We start from the raw sequence: 19259 nt of genomic DNA, 5'->3' as shown, positions 1-19259 counted from the left end.
GGACTGCGTCCCTTTTATGTCTAAATACTGTTCCATTATATGTTCATCCACTCATCTGGTGGTGGACACTGGGCTGCTTCTTCCTTTCGGCTGAGGCGAATAACGCTCCTGTGAACACTGGAGTCCCTGCTTTCCGTTCTCCCGGGTGTGTGCCTAGATGTGGAGTTGCTGGGTCCTGTGAGAATTCTACGTTTAACTTTTTGGAGCAAACCTTTTTCCACGTGCTCTGCACACTTTGTGAATAAATGGCGAAAAAAGAGATGGCAGCTGAGACCTCCCAGGGCACCAGGCTGAGGGACTGACTGTGCTGCGCGGGGACCCTGAACGTGGGAGTCTGGACGAAGGGTCCAGGCAGGGGCGGGGGCAAGACCTGGTTCCTAAGGCTGCACAGCTTGGCTGTGTGATTGTCCGTCTGTCCTTAGTTTACTCTTCTGAGCAGTGGCTTCTGTGTCTCTAAGGAAGGTGGCCCCCGAGTGCTACTTGCCGGGATGAAATACCAGAAGCGAGGACAGTTGCCGAGATGAGGGGATGGGAGGGCTGTGTGCTCTGGGCTGTGGGTCCCCGCTTAGACTGTTGGGCCCTGCTGGCAGGCACCTTTGGCCAGGAGCAGCTGGGGCATTTCCAGCTGCAAAAGGGAGGTTCTAGAAGGATCTGGAGCTCTCCTCTCCTTGCGGCTCAAGCCTCCACACGATGGTCAGAGTAACTTCGAGGCAAAGTAAGAAAAGTGGAGGTGCTCCCTGAGCACTGGGTGCTTCTGTCGGTCTCCCTCCCCAGGGCACAGGGATATGCTGAGCTGTAACTCTGTCCAGGCCACTCCAGACCAGCAGAGAATGGCAGCGCCCGGAAGGGCATCTTCCTAGCCTTGAGATGAGGCCTCCCCACCGTCTACAGGTTGGCCTGCGTGTCCCCAGGTTGCCTTATGGAAAAACCATTGGCTGCACTGTTGATTGAACTCCTTTCTTGGCACTCTCTAAACCCTGCCTCTCTGTTTTCCGTGTTTCTAAAAGCACGCAAAAAATTCTCCTGTTAATAAGAGACTTTGAAATAGGCAGTCTGGCTCCTTCCTTGGCCACCAGCAACCAAGAAAGGCAGTGGAGTAGGCACACCTCTGTCTCCTCGGGGTGGATGTCCACAAGTATCCTTCTAGAATGTGCTAAGTATCTGTTAGCCTCTACTCCCACCCACTAGGATGACTGTAATCAAAAAGGCAATAACAGGTCGCCTGGGCGGCCCAGTGGTTCCATGTCTGACTGTTGATTTCGGTTTAGGTCATGATCTCACGGTTCTTGAGTGGGAGCCCCGTGTCAGGCTCCATTCTCTCAGCAGAAGGCTCTCTGAATTGCAAGCTCTCTGCTTGGAATTCTCTCTCTTCCCGTCTCTCTCTGCCCTTCCCCTGCTTGTGCTCCTTCTCTCTCTCTCTCTCAAATAAATAAATAAACTTAACAACAACAACAACAAAAACGATTTAAAAAAAAAAACACCTGAAAAAGGCAGTAACAAGTGCTGGGCAGGAGGTGCACAAATCGGAACCCTCCTACGCTGCTGGCGGGGGCCGCAGGATGGTGCGGCCTCTTGGAAGTCAGCCTGGCGGCTCCTCAAAGAGTTAAGCATAGCGTTACCCTGTGACCCTGCAATTCCACTCCTAGATGCGTATGTACCCAGAGCCAAGAACACATATGCGCACGTAAACCTAGGACGCAAGCAATGCCTAGCGGCGTTATTTATAAGGGCCGAAAGGTGGAAACGGTGCAAATGCGCATCCACCGATGAACGGGGAAACAAAATGTGTCCGTATCCATACAGCGGATGAACGTTCAGCCAAAAAGACCAGTGAAGTATTGATGCATGCTACAATATGGGTGAACCTTGGAAACACTGTGCTCCGTGAAAAAAGCCACACACCGTATGATTGGATTTATATGAAATGTCCAGAACAGGCGAATCCATGGAGACAGAAAGTAGATGAGCGGTTGCCTGGGGCTGGGAGGAGGGACAATGGGAGAAGTGAGGACGGGATTTGGGGGGAGGGTGACGGAAATGCTCTGAAATGAAAGAGCGGTGATGCTGTACAATCCTGTGAATCAGCTAAGACCCCTGGAACTGTGCACAGGGGGAGTGTTACGGTGTCTGAATTACAACTCGATAACAATAACGTAAAAACTATCCGTTGTTTATATGAAATTTAAATTTAGCCAGAAATCCTGTATTGTGTGTGTGTGTGTGTGTGTGTGTGTGTGTGTGTGCACGCACGCACGCGCACGTGTGCTTGCCAAATCTGGCACCTCTATAATTGCCACCTGTTTTTCTAGACACAGTTTTTTGTAATACACGAAATATCTAATAGCCTGAGAGACCAATTGATAGTGTAAATGGAAACATCACAAATGTGCTTTTGAGGTATATCTGCACCTTAATTTTATTTTTTAATGTTTAATGTTTATTATTATGTTAAGAATAATGTTATTATTAATGTTTAACGCTATTTATTTTGAGAGACAGAGTCCGAGCGGGGGAGGGGCAGAGAGAGAGGGAGACACAGACCCTGAAGCAGGTTCCAGGCTCTAAGCTGTCAGCGCAGAGCCCGAGGTGGGGCTCGAACCCACAAACTGTGAGATCATGACCTGAGCTGAAGTCGGACGCTTAACCGACTGAGCCACCCAGGCGCCCAACCCCCCAGTTTTAATGTTATTTATTTGTTTGTTTGTTTGTTTATTTTTAATTTTTTTCTAATGTTTATTTTTTTTCTTTTTTCTTTTCTTTTTTATTAAAAAAATTTTTTTAAACGTTTATTTATTTTTGAGACAGAGAGAGACAGAGCATGAACGGGGGAGGGTCAGAGAGAGAGAGGGAGACACAGAATCGGAAATAGGCTCCAGGTTCTGAGCTGTCAGCACAGAGCCCGACACAGGGCTTGAACTCATGGACTGCGAGATCATGACCTGAGCCGAAGTCGGACGCTTATCCGACTGAGCCACCCAGGCGCCCCTAATGTTTATTTATTTTAAGGAAATAGAGATAGAGCATGAACAGGGAGGGGCAGAGAGAGACACAGAATCTGAAACGGGCTCCAGGCTCCGAGCTGTCAGTGCAGATCCCAACGTGGGGCTCGAACTCACAAACCACGAGGTCATGACCTGAGTTGTAGTCGAACGCTTAACTGACTGAGCCACCCAGGCGCCCCCCCCCCCCAGTTTTAATTTTAAATAGGAGTGAATCCTAAGATAACAATAGCTTTTTTCCTCCCAAACCCGAATTCAGAGGAGTAGCCACACATTCAGCGAGGGTTGGCTTCTTGAGCTGCTCCTAGAATACTGACTTTGCTACCCAGGAACGTGAAGGGGAAATGATGAACCATTCAAGCAGTTTGCCAGGACTCAGACTAATTGACCAGTAAAGGAGAAAACCAGTCTCAGACTCCTACATTTTTTAAACTTGAAAACGTTTTTTAAATTGTGAAAGCACACAGTCACTCATTTTGAAGATTTTTTGTTGAGTTTGATGGTCACAGGAGAGACAGCTAGGTTCCGTTTGGGCGAGCGGAGCTAAGGTGGAAAAGGGATCATGTTCCCTGCATCGTTATATTCAGAGTCAGGGGACTCGTCCCAGGTCCCACGGGCAGGGCCAGCAGCCCCTGCTCCAGGGCCCTCGCCTGGTCCCCCTCCTGCCTCGTAGGAAGAGAGACCACCCAGTCTGAAGTTTGAAGGAGCCCCTCTACTTTCTCAACATTGTCCCCTGACGGGACAGAAATGAGATAAAATCCAACGCTATTATGTCCCTGAGACAAATGAAGATACTTAAATCTTTTCAGTCCACCGTTCAGATATCTGTCATTTTGCTTTCCTTTCCCAGAAAAGGTGGGGCGCGTGGTAGCTCTCAATAGACGTGAAACCAAATGGTTGTGGGGTGACCCCGAGGACTTTTTTTGAGCTCCAGGACTTTGCTGCTGCCTCCCTGGTTCCGTTGTCTGTGTCCTCCTTCCTCCCTGTGGGCGTTCTGAGTGCTCTCGTCGACCCAGTGGGCTCCCCAGCGTGGTCTAACCCCGTAGCGTCACCCCGAAAACGGAGCCCGTCGGCCTTCCAGCGTCTCGGCCAGATGGTCCGCGGGCAAGGTGCTCAGCACAGTGCGGACATCCCTCAACTGCCCCAGCCAGAAAACTCGGCCTCTGGGGCGTCCTTCTCCCTGTTTTTTTCCACATTTGATGTTGAAACAAAACTGAACCGATAAACAAACAAACAAAAAAAAACCCAAAGCAGTGGTATCGCAGTTTGAATCGGGTATGGTACAATTCAGTTATATAAAATACACAATTCATTGATTTTTTTTTTTTTTTAATCAGAACTGGTACAGACATCCACACCATCTAATTTTAGAACATTTTTATCCCTCCTTAAAGAAACCCAGAACCCATGTGGGGCACCTGGGTGGCTCAGTCGGTTAAGTGTCCAAGTTTGGCTCAGGTCAAGATCTCACAGTTCATGGGTTCCAGCCCCGCGTCGGGCTCTCAGATGAGATCTGTCAGCACAGCGCCTGCTGCAGAGCCCGCTTTGGATCCTCCGTCCCTCTTTCTCTCTCTGCCCCTCCCCTGCTTGTCCTCCCTCCCTCCCTCCCTCCCTCCCTCTGTGTCTCTCTCTCTCTCTCTCTCTCTCTTTCAAAATAAACTTTTAAAAATGTTAAAAAAAAAAAAAAAAAAAAGGAAACCCAGAACCCATTAGCTGTCACTCCACATTCTCCCCATTTGTACTATAGACCAATAAAAAAGCCCTCAGCATTTAAAATTGAGAACGCTGTTCTTCCCGTCCTTTAAGAAAGATCCCATCTGCCGTGATCGGGCATAATGTTGCCAAGTCATATCCTCATACCAGGTGTGGCGTGCAGCCTCCTGTATTTTGTTTCCATCGCGGTGTAATATGGGACTCTGTGCGCAGTTGCATTATAGCGAAGGGAAGAGAAACTGCTGCTTCGGCAGTATTTTGTGCTCTCCTGAATTAGCTGTCCCAGGGTTCATTAATCGTTAGGACTTGGGCAGCTTGCCACCTGGCTTTTTAGAAATCATCACTTGGATGTATTCCGATTCTTGGCTTGGTGTTCGCAGTACATGAATCACAGAACTCTGCTTTTTTGTTTAGAACTCCCTTTTCTCCTGATAGATTCAGACGGGGTGAGTTTTGATAGCACAAATGCTCCCTCGGTATGCCACATAACGGAATAAAATCACGAATACGTGTTAAAATCCTCAGACAGTGTTACCTTCCAGAGACAGAATGTGAACAGAAGGTGCCCATCGATGTGAAGGCCAGTTTGCAAGTGGGGGTCGCTCGCTCCCGTGTGGTTCCAGTGACGGACACTGCTGCACTCACAGTTCCCAGGTGATGTCCAGCAGTCTGGGGTAGAGAATACCATTTCTTTTTTTTTGTTTTAATTTTTATTTAAATTCCAGTTAACATACGGGGTAATATTAGTTTCAGATACACAACAGAGTAATTGAACATTTCCATGCACCGCCTAGTGCTCATCACAAGTGCACTCCCTTTTTTTTTAATGTTTATTTTTGAGAGAGAGGGAGACAAAGCACGAGCAGGGGAAGGACAGAGAGGGGGAGACACAGAATCGGAAGCAGGCTCCAGGCTCTGAGCGGTCAGCACAGAGCCTCGTGCAGGGCTCGAACTCACAAACTGAGAGATCATGACCTGAGCCGAAGTCAGACGCGGAGCCAGCTGAGCCGCCCAGGCGCCCCTAGTGCACTCCTTAATCCCCATCACCTGTTTTACCCATCCCCTCACCCACCTCCCCTCTGCTACCCAGTAATTTGTTCTTTAAAGTCAGGAGTCTGTTTCTTGGCTTGTCTCTTTTTCTTTGTTTATTTTCTTTCTTCAGTTCCACGTATAAGTGAAATCGCATGGTGTTTGTCTTTCTCTGACTTATTTCGCTTAGCGTAACACTCTCTAGCTCCATCCATGTCGTTGCAAATGCCAAGGTTTCATTATTTTTTGTGGCTGAGTAATACTCCGTTGTGTTTATACCACACCTTCTTTATCCGTTCATCTGTCGACAGACACTTGGGCTGCTTCCATAGTTTGATAATGCTGCTGTAAACATTGGAGTGTGGGACGCCCGGGTGGCTTAGTCGGTTGAGCATTCGGCTCTTTATTTCTGCTCAGCTCATGGTCTTGGCGCCCGTGGGATTGAGCCCCGTGTTGGGCTCTGCGCTGACCGTGGAGCCTGCTTGGGATTGTCTCTCTCTCCTTTTCCCTCTGCCCCTCCCCTGATTGTGCTCTTTCTCTCTCTCTTTTTCTCAACAACAGCATTGGAGTGCATGTGCCCCTTCAAATCAGCATTTTTGTATCCTTTGGATAAACACCTAGTAGTGCGATTGCTAGGTCGTAGGGTAGTTCATCAGTGTCTTTGAGTTTTCAGAGAGGTGTTTTTGTTTTTTTTCTTTTTTTCCCAACAGTTCTTTAACAAGATTTATTTCTGGGGTATCATCATTTTTGTCAGTTTTGCCTATGACACATTTTTAAAGTAAATTTTTTCAGTTATACATACAAAAAAGTGCATACATAAATTATAAGTATAAAACCCAGCTCAGGGAGTTTTCACAAAGTGAGCACAACCACACATCCATCACTCAGATGAAGATAGAGAACATCTCTTGCACTCCAGAAGCTTCTCTCGTGTCCCTTTCAGTTGAGAGCCGAGTGAGTTTTGTTGTACTTTCTGTCTTAATCCTGCCCTTGGTCTTGTCTTCCCATAACCTGTTTTCCTGCCCTGCACCCCAGAGAGGCTCCCCACCCTACCCCATGCACATATTTGACTCCCACACCAGCTCTGCTTTTCTGAAACTCTGCCTCTTCTCCTCACTGGCGAGATCCCCACCCCCCGCCAGGGACCACCACCCCTCTCGGAGACTCCTGACCCTTCCCCAGAGTGGATCCGATTGTCCCTCTGGGGCAGCCCACAGCCTGTGAACCAGTCCTGGAACTTGGTCAACCCCACATCACAGGGGGACCCATCGAGAACGTGTGCGGAGAGCCCCGGAAAACCGTCAAGCCCTCGGGGATATAAGGCAGTGTTATTAAGAAAGCCTGCCAGCATTCATCAGGGTCACTTGCCTCATCTCTGATGTAAATGTGACCCAAAAAGGGAATCCCCAGTCGGTGGAGGAGGAGGGTTTGTGACAAATGTGACTTACATGAGATCTCTCGTTTATCAGGTTTGTTAATCCGGGCAGTTTGGGGGCAGGCAGAAATAACTTGAATAGAATGGGTCCCCTGTGACCCGCTTGTCAGTGCTCAGACCAGGCGAGGACACAGACTTCTGGCTAGCGTCAGCAGGTGCACGTTCACCCCAGGGAGCCCCTAATCCTTTGTCGTCATGGGGTAATGGGGAGTGAGTCCCATGCCCCCACTGATGAGCGATTCCGCCTGCATCATGCTTAATTCCTCGGACTTCTGTTTCTTCCTTTTTAAAAAAAAAATTTTTTTTTTAATTTTATCTTTTTAATTTACATCCAAATTAGTTAGCATACAGTGCAACAATGATTTCAGGAGTAGATTCCTTGATGCCCCTTACCCATTTAGCCCATCCCCCTCCCCCCACCCCTCCAGTAACCCTCTGTCTGTTCTCCATATTTAAGAGTCTCTTCTGTTTTGTAGCCCCCGTTTTTATATTATTTTTGTTTCCCTTCCCTTATGTTCATCTGTTTTGTCTCTTAAAGTCCTCATATGAGTGAAGTCATATGATGTTTGTCTTTCTCTGACTAATTTCACTTAGCATACTACCCTCCAGTTCCATCCACGTAGTTGCAAATGGCAAGATTTCATTCTTTTTGATTGCCGAGTAATACTCCATTGTATGTATATACCGCATTTTCTTCATTCATGCATCGATGGACATTTGGGCTCTTTCCATACTTCGTCTATTGTCGATAGCACTGCTGTAAACGTTGGGGTGCATGTGTCCCTTCAAAACAGCACACCTGTATCCCTTGGATAAATACCTAGCAGTGCAGTTGCTGGGTCATAGGGTAGTTCTAGTTTTAATTTTTTGAGGAATTTCCATACTGTTTTCCAGGTGTCTGCACCAGCATGCATTCCTACCAGCAGTGCAAAAGAGATCCTCTTTCTCTGCATCCTTGCCAACATCTGCTGTTGCCTGAATTGTTCATGTTAGCCATTCTGACAGGTGTGAGGTGGTATCTCATCATGGTTTTGATTTGTATTTCCCTGATGATGAGTGATGTGGAGCATTTTTTCATGTGTCGGTTGGCCATCTGGATGTCTTCCTTGGAGAAGTGTCTGTTCATGTCTTTTGCCCATTTCTTCACTGGATTATTTGTTTTTTGGGTGTTGAGTTTGACAAGTTCTTTATAGGTTTTGGATACTAAGCCTTTATCTGATGTGTCATTTGCAAATATCTTCTCCCATTCTGTCGGTTGCCTTTTAGTTTTGCTGATTGTTTCCTTCGCTGTGCAGAAGCTTTTTATTTTGATGAGGTGCCAATAGTTCATTTTTGCTTTTGTTTCCCTTGCCTCCGGAGACGTGTTGAGTAAGAAGTTACTGCGTCCCAGGTCAAAGAGGTTTTTGCCTGCTTTCTGCTCTAGGATTTTGATGGCCTCCTGTCTTATGTTTAGGTTTTTCATCCATTTTGAGTTTATTTGGTGTCTGGTGTAAGAAAGTGGTCCAGGTTCATTTTTCTTCATGTCACTGCCCAGTTTTCCCAGCACCACTTGCTGAAGAGACTGTCTTTATTCCGTTGGCTATTCTTTCCAGCTTTGTCAAAGATGAGTTGGCCATACGTTTGGGGGTCTAGTTCTGGGTTGTCTATTCTGTTCCACTGATCTGAGTGCCTGTTTTTGTGCCACTCAGACTTCTGTTTCTAACAATGTTCCGTTGCATCAATGTGTTTCTTTGCTCCGTACCTCCTTGTTACATGGGCTGTAACTTTATAATAATATATTTCAATATCTGATAGGGCTGAATCTCCTCATTGCTCTTCATTTTCAGAATCTGCTTGGCTGTCTTCATACGGTGAGTTTTCCACATGAATAACCCTATCGAGTTCTAAATATATTCCTGTTGATCATTGTGACAAATGTATGTATTAATTTAGGGATGATAGACAGCTTTATGTTCACTTGTCCTATTTAAGAGCAAAACGTGTCTTATTAAAGTTTGCTTTTGTGTGCCTTTAGAAGTCCTTGGGATGCCTGTGTGGCTCAGTCAGTTGGGCGTCCGACTTTGGCTCAGGTCACGATCTCACAGTTTGTTGGTTCGAGCCCCGTGTCGGGCTCTGAGCTGACAGCTCGGATCCTGGAGCCTGCTTTGGATTCTGTGTCTCCTTTTCACTCTGCCCCTACCCTGCTCATGCTCTGTTTCTCTCAAAAATAAATTAAAAAAATTTTTTAATTAAAAAAAAAAGAAGTTCTTAATTTTGTTGAGGGGCAGAAAGAGAAAGAGAATCTTAAGCAGCCTCCATGCTTGGGGCAGAGCTTGACCCTGGGTTCGATCCCACAACTGTGAGATCATGACCTGAGCTGAAATCAAGATGCTTAACTGACTGAGCCACCCAGGTTCCCCTAGAAGTTCTTAATTTTTTTAATACACTTTGTGCATACCTCTTCAATAGATTCCTACACATGGTATGCTTTTGGTTGCTACTGTCCATGGGATCTTTAAAAAAAACCCATTATATCACCTATGTGGTAAGGCTGTTGGTTTTATTTTTTGACAATTTTATAATTAGTCATCTTGCTGAATTTTATTATTCATATTCACTTGATTTTCAGCTGATTCTCCTGGGTGTTCTAGGTGTGCAGTCATATTATCTGCAAACAACAATCACTTCACTGTTATATTTACTATGGGGCTTTTGTACGAAAGTAGAACCATGGGATGCCCATGAGTTAGAGTCTTTGCATGGAAGAATGCACTAGAGGGACCTTTTGTCCATTATCTCCTTTTTTACCCTCTCTGTGTGCTAGGCTTTGGAAATTTGAGACTGCCAGCTAGCGCCTTATGAACCATCTAGAGCAAAGTCTAGGAGCCAAGTGAGTCAGTTCTGCTGGCCCCTGTGACAGATGCTCAGTCCCGAGCCCATGTCCTGGGGCACAGATGAGACGTCTCACGGTGCTCTGATGGGACTTGATGGATGAATAGAAGCTTCTGGCCAGCCAAGCAGGGGAGGAAGTATGGGCTCGAGGCAGGTCACGTGCATATGCACATTGGAAATCCAGGTGATTTGGAAGTGCCCGCAGGAAAACAGCAGGGCCGTCTGGGGTGGCTCACCGGGGGCTTGCAGACCACGTTAGCACAACTGGAGTGGGTCCGAGGGAGCATAGAACCGGGGAAGGTGTTTGCATCGGGGCCGACCCTACCTTACTGTCTGCTGAGCTTGAGGGCAGGCCTTTCTCTTGGTGTTGTGTGAGTGGTGTTGCAGGGGTTCAAGATCCAAGGTAGATAAACTAGTTAGGGCATCCTATGAGACTCTGAAACTGTTTAAATAGCTGTAACATAATGCCTGGATGCTTTGTTTTCATTCAAATCAAACAGAAGTACGAATAATAAGAATCATGAGGTTTTACAGATTCATCTCAGAAAAAAGCCCGGAGCTGAGCATTTCCAGTGAAGGATTATGATACATTAAAACATCATTTTTCTTTCTTTCTTTCTTTTTTTTTTTTTTTCCTTGCAAAAACTGGTCCTGCCAGTTCTTTGCAGAATTATCTTACACGGAGCCAGGAATTGTTCAAAGCGGGAGTCTCTGCTGAGTGGGTTTCATATCCCAAACATACATATGTTGCACAGAGTGTCTAATTATTCTTGGGGACAATTACTGTCAGGTTCCAAAATATGTTCAATGAGCAGCAATTGGTGTTTATTCAGCTCTAAAAAGACTGTGCGAGGGAACAGTAGGTTATATTGTCTGCCTAAAGAAACGTTTTTGCCATCCGGAAACATCTGCTTTCTATTTAAAGCTCTGGAGAACGAATGGGAGTATTTTTGAAATACACTCCCTAACCATGGAACACCAAAGAAAGGAGAATAAAATTGGGTATGAAGGTAGTTTCTGTTCTCTGATACGCACTCCCCTCAGCTTTTCCCTGCTGGGAGGGAAAGGCGGCCTCCCGGGTTGGAAAGTTCTGCTTCTCTTGAATTTTTCTATTTATACTGATTTGCACACTTACAGGAACTGACTTCTGTGCCCTAGTTCCAGCATTTTCGTTTTTTCAGGGGATCTCTCAGAGCTGGGGTCTGCATTTCTGAATTCTACAGTCAGGTTTATAGACTCCCCGGATTTTGCCCATAAAGATGTGAGGATTTGTGGTATATAGTAAACTTTCTATGAAGGTCAATGTATTAGTTATCTTTTGCTGTACAATAAGTTGTCACAAACTTAGCAGCTTAAAACAAAACGCTTGCTCTGGATCTAGAGTCTGGGCATGGCTTAAGTGGGTCCTCTGGGTCTCTTAGGAGATGTCATTAAGGTGTCAATGGGGGCTGAGATCTCATCTGAAGACTCAACCGTGGAAAGATCTGACCTCAAGCTTCTAAGCGGGTTGGGCAGAATTTTAGTTCCCCGGGCATGTTGGACTGAGAGTCTCATTTCTTCTCTGGCTGTTGGCTGAAGGCCACTCTCCGTTCTGCAATTGGGGTTCTCCCCAGCATGGCGACTTGCTTCACCAGTGCCATCAAGAGAGTCAAGAGAATCTGCTAGCAAGACAGAAGCTACGATCCTATGTAGCTTACTTGCACAATGATGTCCCATCACCTTTGCCATATTCTTTTGGTTAAAAGCAAGTCACAGGTTACCCTCCCTCCCTCCACCCCCACTGTCCTGTGCTCAAGGGAAGGGGCTTACATAAAGGCATGATTACCAGGAGGTGGGGATGGTTGGGAACCACATCAAAAGCTGCCTCTTGCAGGGGTGCCTGGGTGGCTCAGTCGGTTAAGTGTCCAAATTCAACTCAGGTCTTGATCTCACAGTTTGTGAGTTCAAGCCCCGCGTCAGGCTCTGTGCTGCGAGCTCGGAGCCTGGAGCCCGCTTTGGATTCTGTGTCTCCTCCTGTCTCTGTCCCTCCCATGCTCATGCTCTGTCTCTCTGTCTCTCAATAATAAATAAACATTAAAAAAAAAAAGTAAAAAAAAAGCTGCCTCTTGCAGACAGCTATTATTTTAGAGAGTGTGGCATAATGATTAAGAGGGAGGGTGACCATGTTACTTAGAGCCGACTTCAAATCTCAGGTCTGCCACTTACAGTGTAGCCCAAGGCAGGTCCTTGGCCTCTCTCAGCCCCCATTTCCCCACCTGTGCACTGCCCCCCACCCCCACCCCAGCCAGAGAATTGCTGTGCTCCTAAAGGAGAGGTCACATGTCAAAACCAGCAGATGGTAAGTAGTCATTAATGTTAACTGCTGGCTTTTTTTTTCAATCCTTCCCTGCCCCCCCCCCCCCCCCGCCTTTTTTAAAAATACCATTAGATTTTTGAATTTTAGAAGAATTAAATGGAACTGCCCACTGGCCTCAGGCTTGGTTATTCACGTGGAAATCTCAGTATAGTGGGTAGTTTCCTGGGTGTAAAGCTGCTACCAGGCCTGCTGGCTTTCCCAGGACTGAGGAAGGCAGGTCCTGGGCTCTCCCCGCTCTGCCCTGCAGAGACCTGACCACGGCTAGCCGGGCTGCGGCCACTGAGGGCGTGGCCAGCTGGGTCCGCTGTGCATTTCCGACACACTTGGGGTTCTGGGTGGGGCCCCCAGAGTGACCCGCGATGGCTGTGGCCCATCCCCAGAGCTGAGCGGGCAGATGTGGAGTTGGGGCATCTTCCTGTCCGTGTGTTCACCTTGACCTGAATCACGCCACGCACATGACTCTCCTCTGCTTATCCCTGGTCAGGAGCTCTCCCGTCTCTTGTCTGTCTGTCCCTCCCACCCCGCCTCTGTTCGCTTTGCTCTCCTCACTTCCCCTCTCTTGCAGGCCTCAGGGACACAGGGTGCTTGCAGGAGATCACTGCTTGGCCACACAAGCTGCACCCCCGTCTCTGCCCAGAGCACTCCTGCCTCACCGTGCATCTCCCCACCCTTTGCACCCCAAGTTCCTGTTCTTGGTGTCACCGTAGTCCCCTTCAGGCTGAGGGAGGAAGTGTTCGAGTCATTCCGTGTCATTCAAAGTTAGCTGTGTCTTTCTGTTGGAGAGATGCCAGCTGTGGGGTCACTTTTTTCATCTTTTTATCGAGATCACCTGCTATGTCTGATGTGCGTATCTCCCCATTTTCTTTGGGGGTAAAAATCACCTGGAGCTCTTGTTAAAAACAGAGCTACCCAGGAGCGCCTGGGTGGCTCAGTCGGTTGAGCGCCCAGCTCTTGATTTGGGCTCCGGTCATGATCTCACAGTTCCTGAGTTTGAGCCTGGCATTGGGTTCTGCTCTGAGAGCACAGAGTCTGCTTGGGATTCTCTGTCCCCTCCCACTCACCCTGTCCCCAATCCCCCAGCTGCCTCTCCCCTGTTCATTCTCTCTCTCTCAAAATAAATAAACTTAAAAAAGAAATAGACCTACCTAGCTCCTCCCTCTAGAGCCAGGTTTCTGGGTGGTGGGGAGTGGGGTAGGTTGGGGCTCAAGATCTTGTTTTTTTTTTTTTTAATGTGTATTTATTTTTGAGACAGAGACAGAGCATGAACGGGGGAGGGTCAGAGAGAGGGAGACACAGAATCTGAAGCAGGCTCCAGGCTCTGAGCTGTCAGCATAGAGCCCGACGCGGGTATTGAACTCATGGACTGCAAGATCATGACCTGAGCTGAAGTCAGATGCTCAACCGACTGAGCCATCCGGGCGCCCCGGGGATCTTGTATTTTTATTAAGTGCCCCAGCTAATTTTATCAGAGGTTTAGGAAACACTGGTCTAATGGTGCTAAAGCCCGGACCCAATCCCTCTTCCTCAGTGTGGAGGACACAAGGGCAAGTCTGAAAGCCGAGCCCTTCTCCAGCAAGGGCTCCTGCCTGACCCCCGGGCCCCTGCCCGCTTGTTCCCCCTCGGTGCCAGGGAGGCGCGGACTTCAGCGCAGTGTGGTTATTTTCTCTTATCCAAGTACAATTGGCATATCGCACTGTGTGAGTTTTAGGTGTATACCGTGACTGGATATGTGTACACATTGCATGATTTCTTTGAAAACCTTTTCTGTGGTTTCTGCCCTTTCTGTCAGCCCCTCTTCTTGCGTATGCACGAGAATGCCACGTGAACAAGTGTTTTCCTTTATGGTGTTGTGCTTAGATGATTCGCAAAACATGGTGCCGGGGCCGACAGCACAGCTGGGGGATCCAGATGTCAGACTTCCCCACGTGGACGTGATTAGCAGCGCTCGCAGTCGGGTGCACACGCACACACTCCCCCGCAGGCTGGCCCTTGGTGACAGCAGAGGCGGGAAATTACAATGAGAATATCCCTTTTGTTTCCACACGCAGTCCCCCTGCTGCTGGAAGGGTGTCGGTTTGGGAATGGGGGGGGGGCGGTGAGCTTAATCACAGTTGAGGGAAGACAGGTGTCCTAGTAATCCACACCCCCAGGGGCACATGTCCTGCTTTGGGATCTAAAAGGGAGGTTTGGGGGGGGGGCAGTGAATGCTTCTGTTGGTTCTTCTGGAAAGCTGGCCTCTCGATTAACAGGTGCATCGAGGTGGCATGCATAGCATGCCCTTGGCTTTTATTCTCCCAGAACAACAGTCATGAAAATCTTTCTGCATTTGTCTACAGCCGATGGCCGATGCTGATATTCATGGTGATGTTCTGTATTCTTTGCATGAGGCTCAAGTAGTAAATTGCTTTTCTAGGAAGAAGTTTCTCTTCTAAGAAAGAGCTTTCTTTCCAGTAATGAGCCTTCTATAGGCAGGATGGATTCAAAGTCTGCTTTGCCTGAAACCACTCTGTCTAGAGGCCAGACTACTTAAAATTCACTTTCTCCTTTTGATTTTTTTTTTTTTTTTTTACCCATTTGTCACGTCCTACTGTTTTATGTCGTCTCTTTTGGCATTGTCGGGATTTTGAAAACTCGTCCTAAGTTACCTTTTGGTTTTGTTTTTATCGCTAGTAAATGCTTATTACACTTGTAGCATTTTATGAATGATGGGGCTATCTTTACATCCTGCTGGCTTTTTCCCCCATCTTATTTTAAACACTTAAAGGAGTTTTTTTAAGTTTATTTATTTTGAGAGAGGAAAAGCATGTGTGCATACATGAGCAGAGGCGGGGCAGAGACAGAGAGAGGAGAGAGAGAATCCCAACCCCATGGGTTTGAACCGTGAGCCAAATTAAGAGTCAGATGCTTAATCGACTCAGCCACCCAGGCACCCCTGAACACCTTAAGGATTTTTGAGCCAGTTTGCCTGAAGACCGTTTCTTTAAAATTAGGTATATTCTGCAATGAGGCTGTGTTTGATTTTTACCTTACTTTGTGAGGCAGATACCTTAAAATATGAATTGCAGTATAATACATTATGGTTTTTATCCATCTGCCTTATTTCTTGATGCTTATTGTCAAGATCGAATTAATTCCTCACTTGTCAGAAAGAAACCTGGATAGTGTGCTCATTTGGTTAATAATCACATTAGGGGCGCCTGGGTGGCTCAGTCTGTTGGGCATCCGACTTCAGCTCAGGTCATGATCTCGCAGTGCGTGGGTTCAAGCCCCGCGTCGGGCTCCGTGCCGACAGCTCAGAGCCTGGAGCCTGCTTCAGATTCTGTGTGTGTCTCTCTCTCTCTCTGCCCCTCTCCCACTCACGCTCTGCCTTTGTCTCTCTCTCAAAAATAAATAAAGATTAAAAAAAAACATGCAAAGAATCACATTAAAAATTTATAGACGTGCAGAGGGAAAAAGCAACAACAGTGATACGGAGGCAAGAATAGCAAAAGAGCTGGGTTTCATGACTTTAAAACTCAAAAAGGTTTATAAGTTGGAAACAAAACTTGAAGGCTCAGTCCATTACGAATGAAGCCATCATTCATAAAATGCTGCGGATTTGAGAAGTACTCACTAGAAATGTAACAACCAAGCTGCAAGTGGATTACAGAATGCTAAAATGGTGGCAGAATCCCCCAAAATAAATGTGTCGCAAAATCCCCAAGAGGCCAACAGGCTGTCAGAAAAAGAGCCGGCCTGCGGCAGGATGCAAAACACTGGACTAGGAGTGGCATTTAAGGCAAATTGTTCATTAGGACAGTCGCCCTGAAGCCTCAGTGTGCGGGGATTCAGTGCCTCCTCTGCTGGGGTCTCTTTTTCCTCTTATTTTCATTGTCCTCATGCATATGTATCTTTGCCAATAAGCTATGAAAATCTCTGGGGGCCACAGGGGGGGCCAGCAGTCACTAGCGATACACGAAGCTGTCTTCCCTCAACTCACACGCGCTTCTCTCCTCTCGCAGAGAACAGCCTATCTTCACCACGCGGGCGCACGTCTTCCAGATCGACCCCAGCACCAAGAAGAACTGGGTGCCTGCAAGCAAGCAGGCGGTCACCGTTTCCTACTTCTACGATGTCACCAGGAACAGCTATCGCATCATCAGCGTGGATGGAGCCAAGGTACCACCCCAGAGGCTGATTTTAACATCCTCCATTCCTTCCTTCTCATCAAAGGCAGATAGGTTTGAGAGTGGAAGGGAAAGGGTGCACCGGATCCTGATGCTTAACGCAAATGCTGCTGTTAAAATCACAACGTTGGTATAGTCACACAGCCTGCTTTTTTTTTTTTTTTTCATTTAAAATTATGGTAAGTGAAAAAAGAAAAAAAAAGATTTCCCTGTTACCACATTGGCTTTGTAACTGGTGTTTTAATGCCCGTGTAATGGCTCCACTGAGGTCCCGTAATGTTCTCAATCTCTCCCCTTCTGGTTGCATATGTAAGTAGCTTCCAGTTTTTTACTGTTACAGATAATGAGCATCTTTTTTTTTTTTTTTAATTTTGTTAACGTTTATTTATTTTTGAGAGAGAGAGAGACACAGAGTGTGAGCAGGGGAGGAACAAAGAGAGAGGAAAACACAGAATCCGAAGCAGGTTCCAGGCTGCAAGCTGTCAGCACAGAGCCTGACACGGGGCTTGAACTCACAAGCCGTGAGATCATGACCTGAGCCGGAGTCAGATGCTTAACCAACTGAGCCACCCAGGCGCCCCTAATGAGCATCTTTATGCAACAAATATTCTCACTCATTCAGCACATACCTAGTGCTTTCTTGTGGATATTTCCTTAGGATGGATTCCCAAAAGTAATATTATAGGCCGAGATATTAACTATGGCTTATGATGGACGTGGCCAAATTCCTTCTGAAGAGTCCCTTCTTCCAGCACGCACGAGAATGCCCGCGTGTTACACCCTTACCAGCATTGGGTGTCATATCTAGTCTGGTTTTGGTGGTGTTATTCCCGGAAGTCGAATTTTATTATAAGATTTTGTAGTATTTCTTGAAATACATTTTTTTTCTGGATGCTTGTATTATTCTGCTGTCTTCCTTGATATTTTGGCCACATTGCTATGGGAGCAGGATAAAGAAGGCATGTCAGCAGTATCACCAAGTTAACAAAAAAAGTAGATTTGATGCTTTGTGATTTTTTTTTTTTGTTTGTTTTTAATCTCTGTTCATCCCACTGGACAGTTTTACAATTTACATTATCTGCTGCACCAGAAATTCAGTCTGTCTGGGCGCCTGGCTGGCTCAGTCAGTAAAGTGTGCAACTCTCTCTTTTTTTTTAATGTTTATTTATTTTTGAGAGAGAGAGAGGGACAGAGCATGAGCAGGGGAAGGGCAAAGAGAGAGGGAGACACAGAATCCAAGGGAGGCTCCAGGCTTCGAGCTGTCAGCACAGAGCCCGACACGGGGCTCGAACTCATGAACTGTGAGATCATGACCTGAGCCGAAGTCAAACCCTCAACCAACTGAGCCACCCAGGCGCCCCTAGAGTGTGCAACTTTTGCTCTTGGGGTCATGAGTTCAAGCCCCACGTTGGACGTAGAGTTGACTTAAAAATTTTAAACAAATAAAGTCACTTATTAAAAAAAAGAAAGTCAGTGTATCTGAAGCTGAATTCCCCTATTTGCCCTCTAAACCACCTCTCCATTTTCATTCCCAATCATTTGGACTAAAAAAAGAAAAAACAAGTAGAAACTCATTCCCTTTTTAGTTGGTCAAAAGAATCTGCCTTTGAAGTACCTCACATTTATGCCTACTGTTTTGTTTTATGGCCACAACTTGTCCTGAGACCGTCTTTTTCTTTTAATTGAAGTGTAATCAACATACGATGTTGTGTGAGTTTCAGGTACATGACATACTGGCTCACTGACTCCACGCGTTACTTCGCGCTCAGCAGAATTGTCACCACCTGTCACCAAACAACGTTTTTACAGTATTATTGACTGTTCCCTGTGCTGCACTCTTCATCCGCATGCCTTATTTATTTTCTAACCGGAAGGTTGGGCCTCCTGCTTGCCCTTATGCATTTCGTCCCACCCCCCCACACCTGCCTCTCCTCTGACAACCATGAGTTTGTTCTCTGTTTTCTGTTCATTTGTTTTTTCACATTCCACATGTGAGATCATACAGTATTTGCGTTTCTCTTTCTGACTTATTTCACTTCGCACCGTACTCTCTAGATCCAATCATGTTGTCACGAATGGCAAGACCTCGTTCCTTTTTTTACGCCTGAGTGACATTCCATTGTGTACATGCACCGCATCCTTACCCATTCGTCTGTGGATGCACACTTGGGCTGCCTCCGTGCTTTTGGCTGTGGTAAATCACACTCAGTAAACGTGGGAGTGCGTCTTTTTGAATTAGTGGTTTTGTTTCCTTGGGTGAAGGCGGGGGAGGGGCAGAGAGAGAGGGAGACAGAGGCTCAGAAGCAGGCTCTGTGCTGTCAGCATAGGGCCTGATGTGGGGCTCGAACTGACAAACTGTGAGATCATGACCTGAGCCACCCAGGCGCCCCGAAATTGTTTTTAATGTTTATTTATTTTTGAGAGAGAGAGAGAAAGAGACAGAGTGCAAGCAGATGAAGGGCAGAGAGAGAGGGAGACACAGAATCTGAAGCAGGTTCCAGGCTCTGAGCTGTCAGCACAGAGCCCGACATGGCACTTGAACCCATGAACCATGAGATCATGACCAGAGCCAGAGTTGGCGCCCCGATTCTCTATGCTTTTGAGCTGGCATCCCCTTGATTCTTGCCAGGATTCTCTGATAGGGGTGGCCAGTCAAGCTGACCTGCTTTATTTTATCTGTAGACGCTGTC

General features: G+C 46.9%; 1 protein-coding gene across 4 annotated transcripts in view; it reads left to right on the top strand.

The window, feature by feature from the left end:
* The window catches only part of HOMER2 (homer scaffold protein 2), a 96864-nt gene that overhangs the window by 39019 nt on the left and 38586 nt on the right, over positions 1 to 19259 (top strand). For 3 of the 4 annotated variants that reach the window (XM_086711694.1, XM_086711695.1, XM_086711696.1), the window contains exon 2: positions 16405 to 16561. Coding sequence is in view for 2 of the 4 variants with exons in the window: in XM_086711695.1 (XP_086567821.1) it covers positions 16405 to 16561 (157 nt within the window). In the remaining 2 variants the exon portion in view is untranslated. Of the gene's footprint in view, positions 1 to 5175; positions 5367 to 16404; positions 16562 to 19259 lie in introns of those variants that run through there. The other variant, XM_086711693.1, reaches the window with a different exon arrangement.

The sequence above is a fragment of the Puma concolor genome, chromosome B3 (genome assembly GCF_028749965.1).
Source record: "Puma concolor isolate L17-30 chromosome B3, mPumCon1.1.hap2, whole genome shotgun sequence".
Classification (NCBI taxonomy): Eukaryota; Metazoa; Chordata; class Mammalia; order Carnivora; family Felidae; genus Puma; species Puma concolor.
The sequence above is the reverse complement of the archived record's forward strand: the minus strand, read 5'-3'. Positions and strand labels throughout refer to the sequence as shown.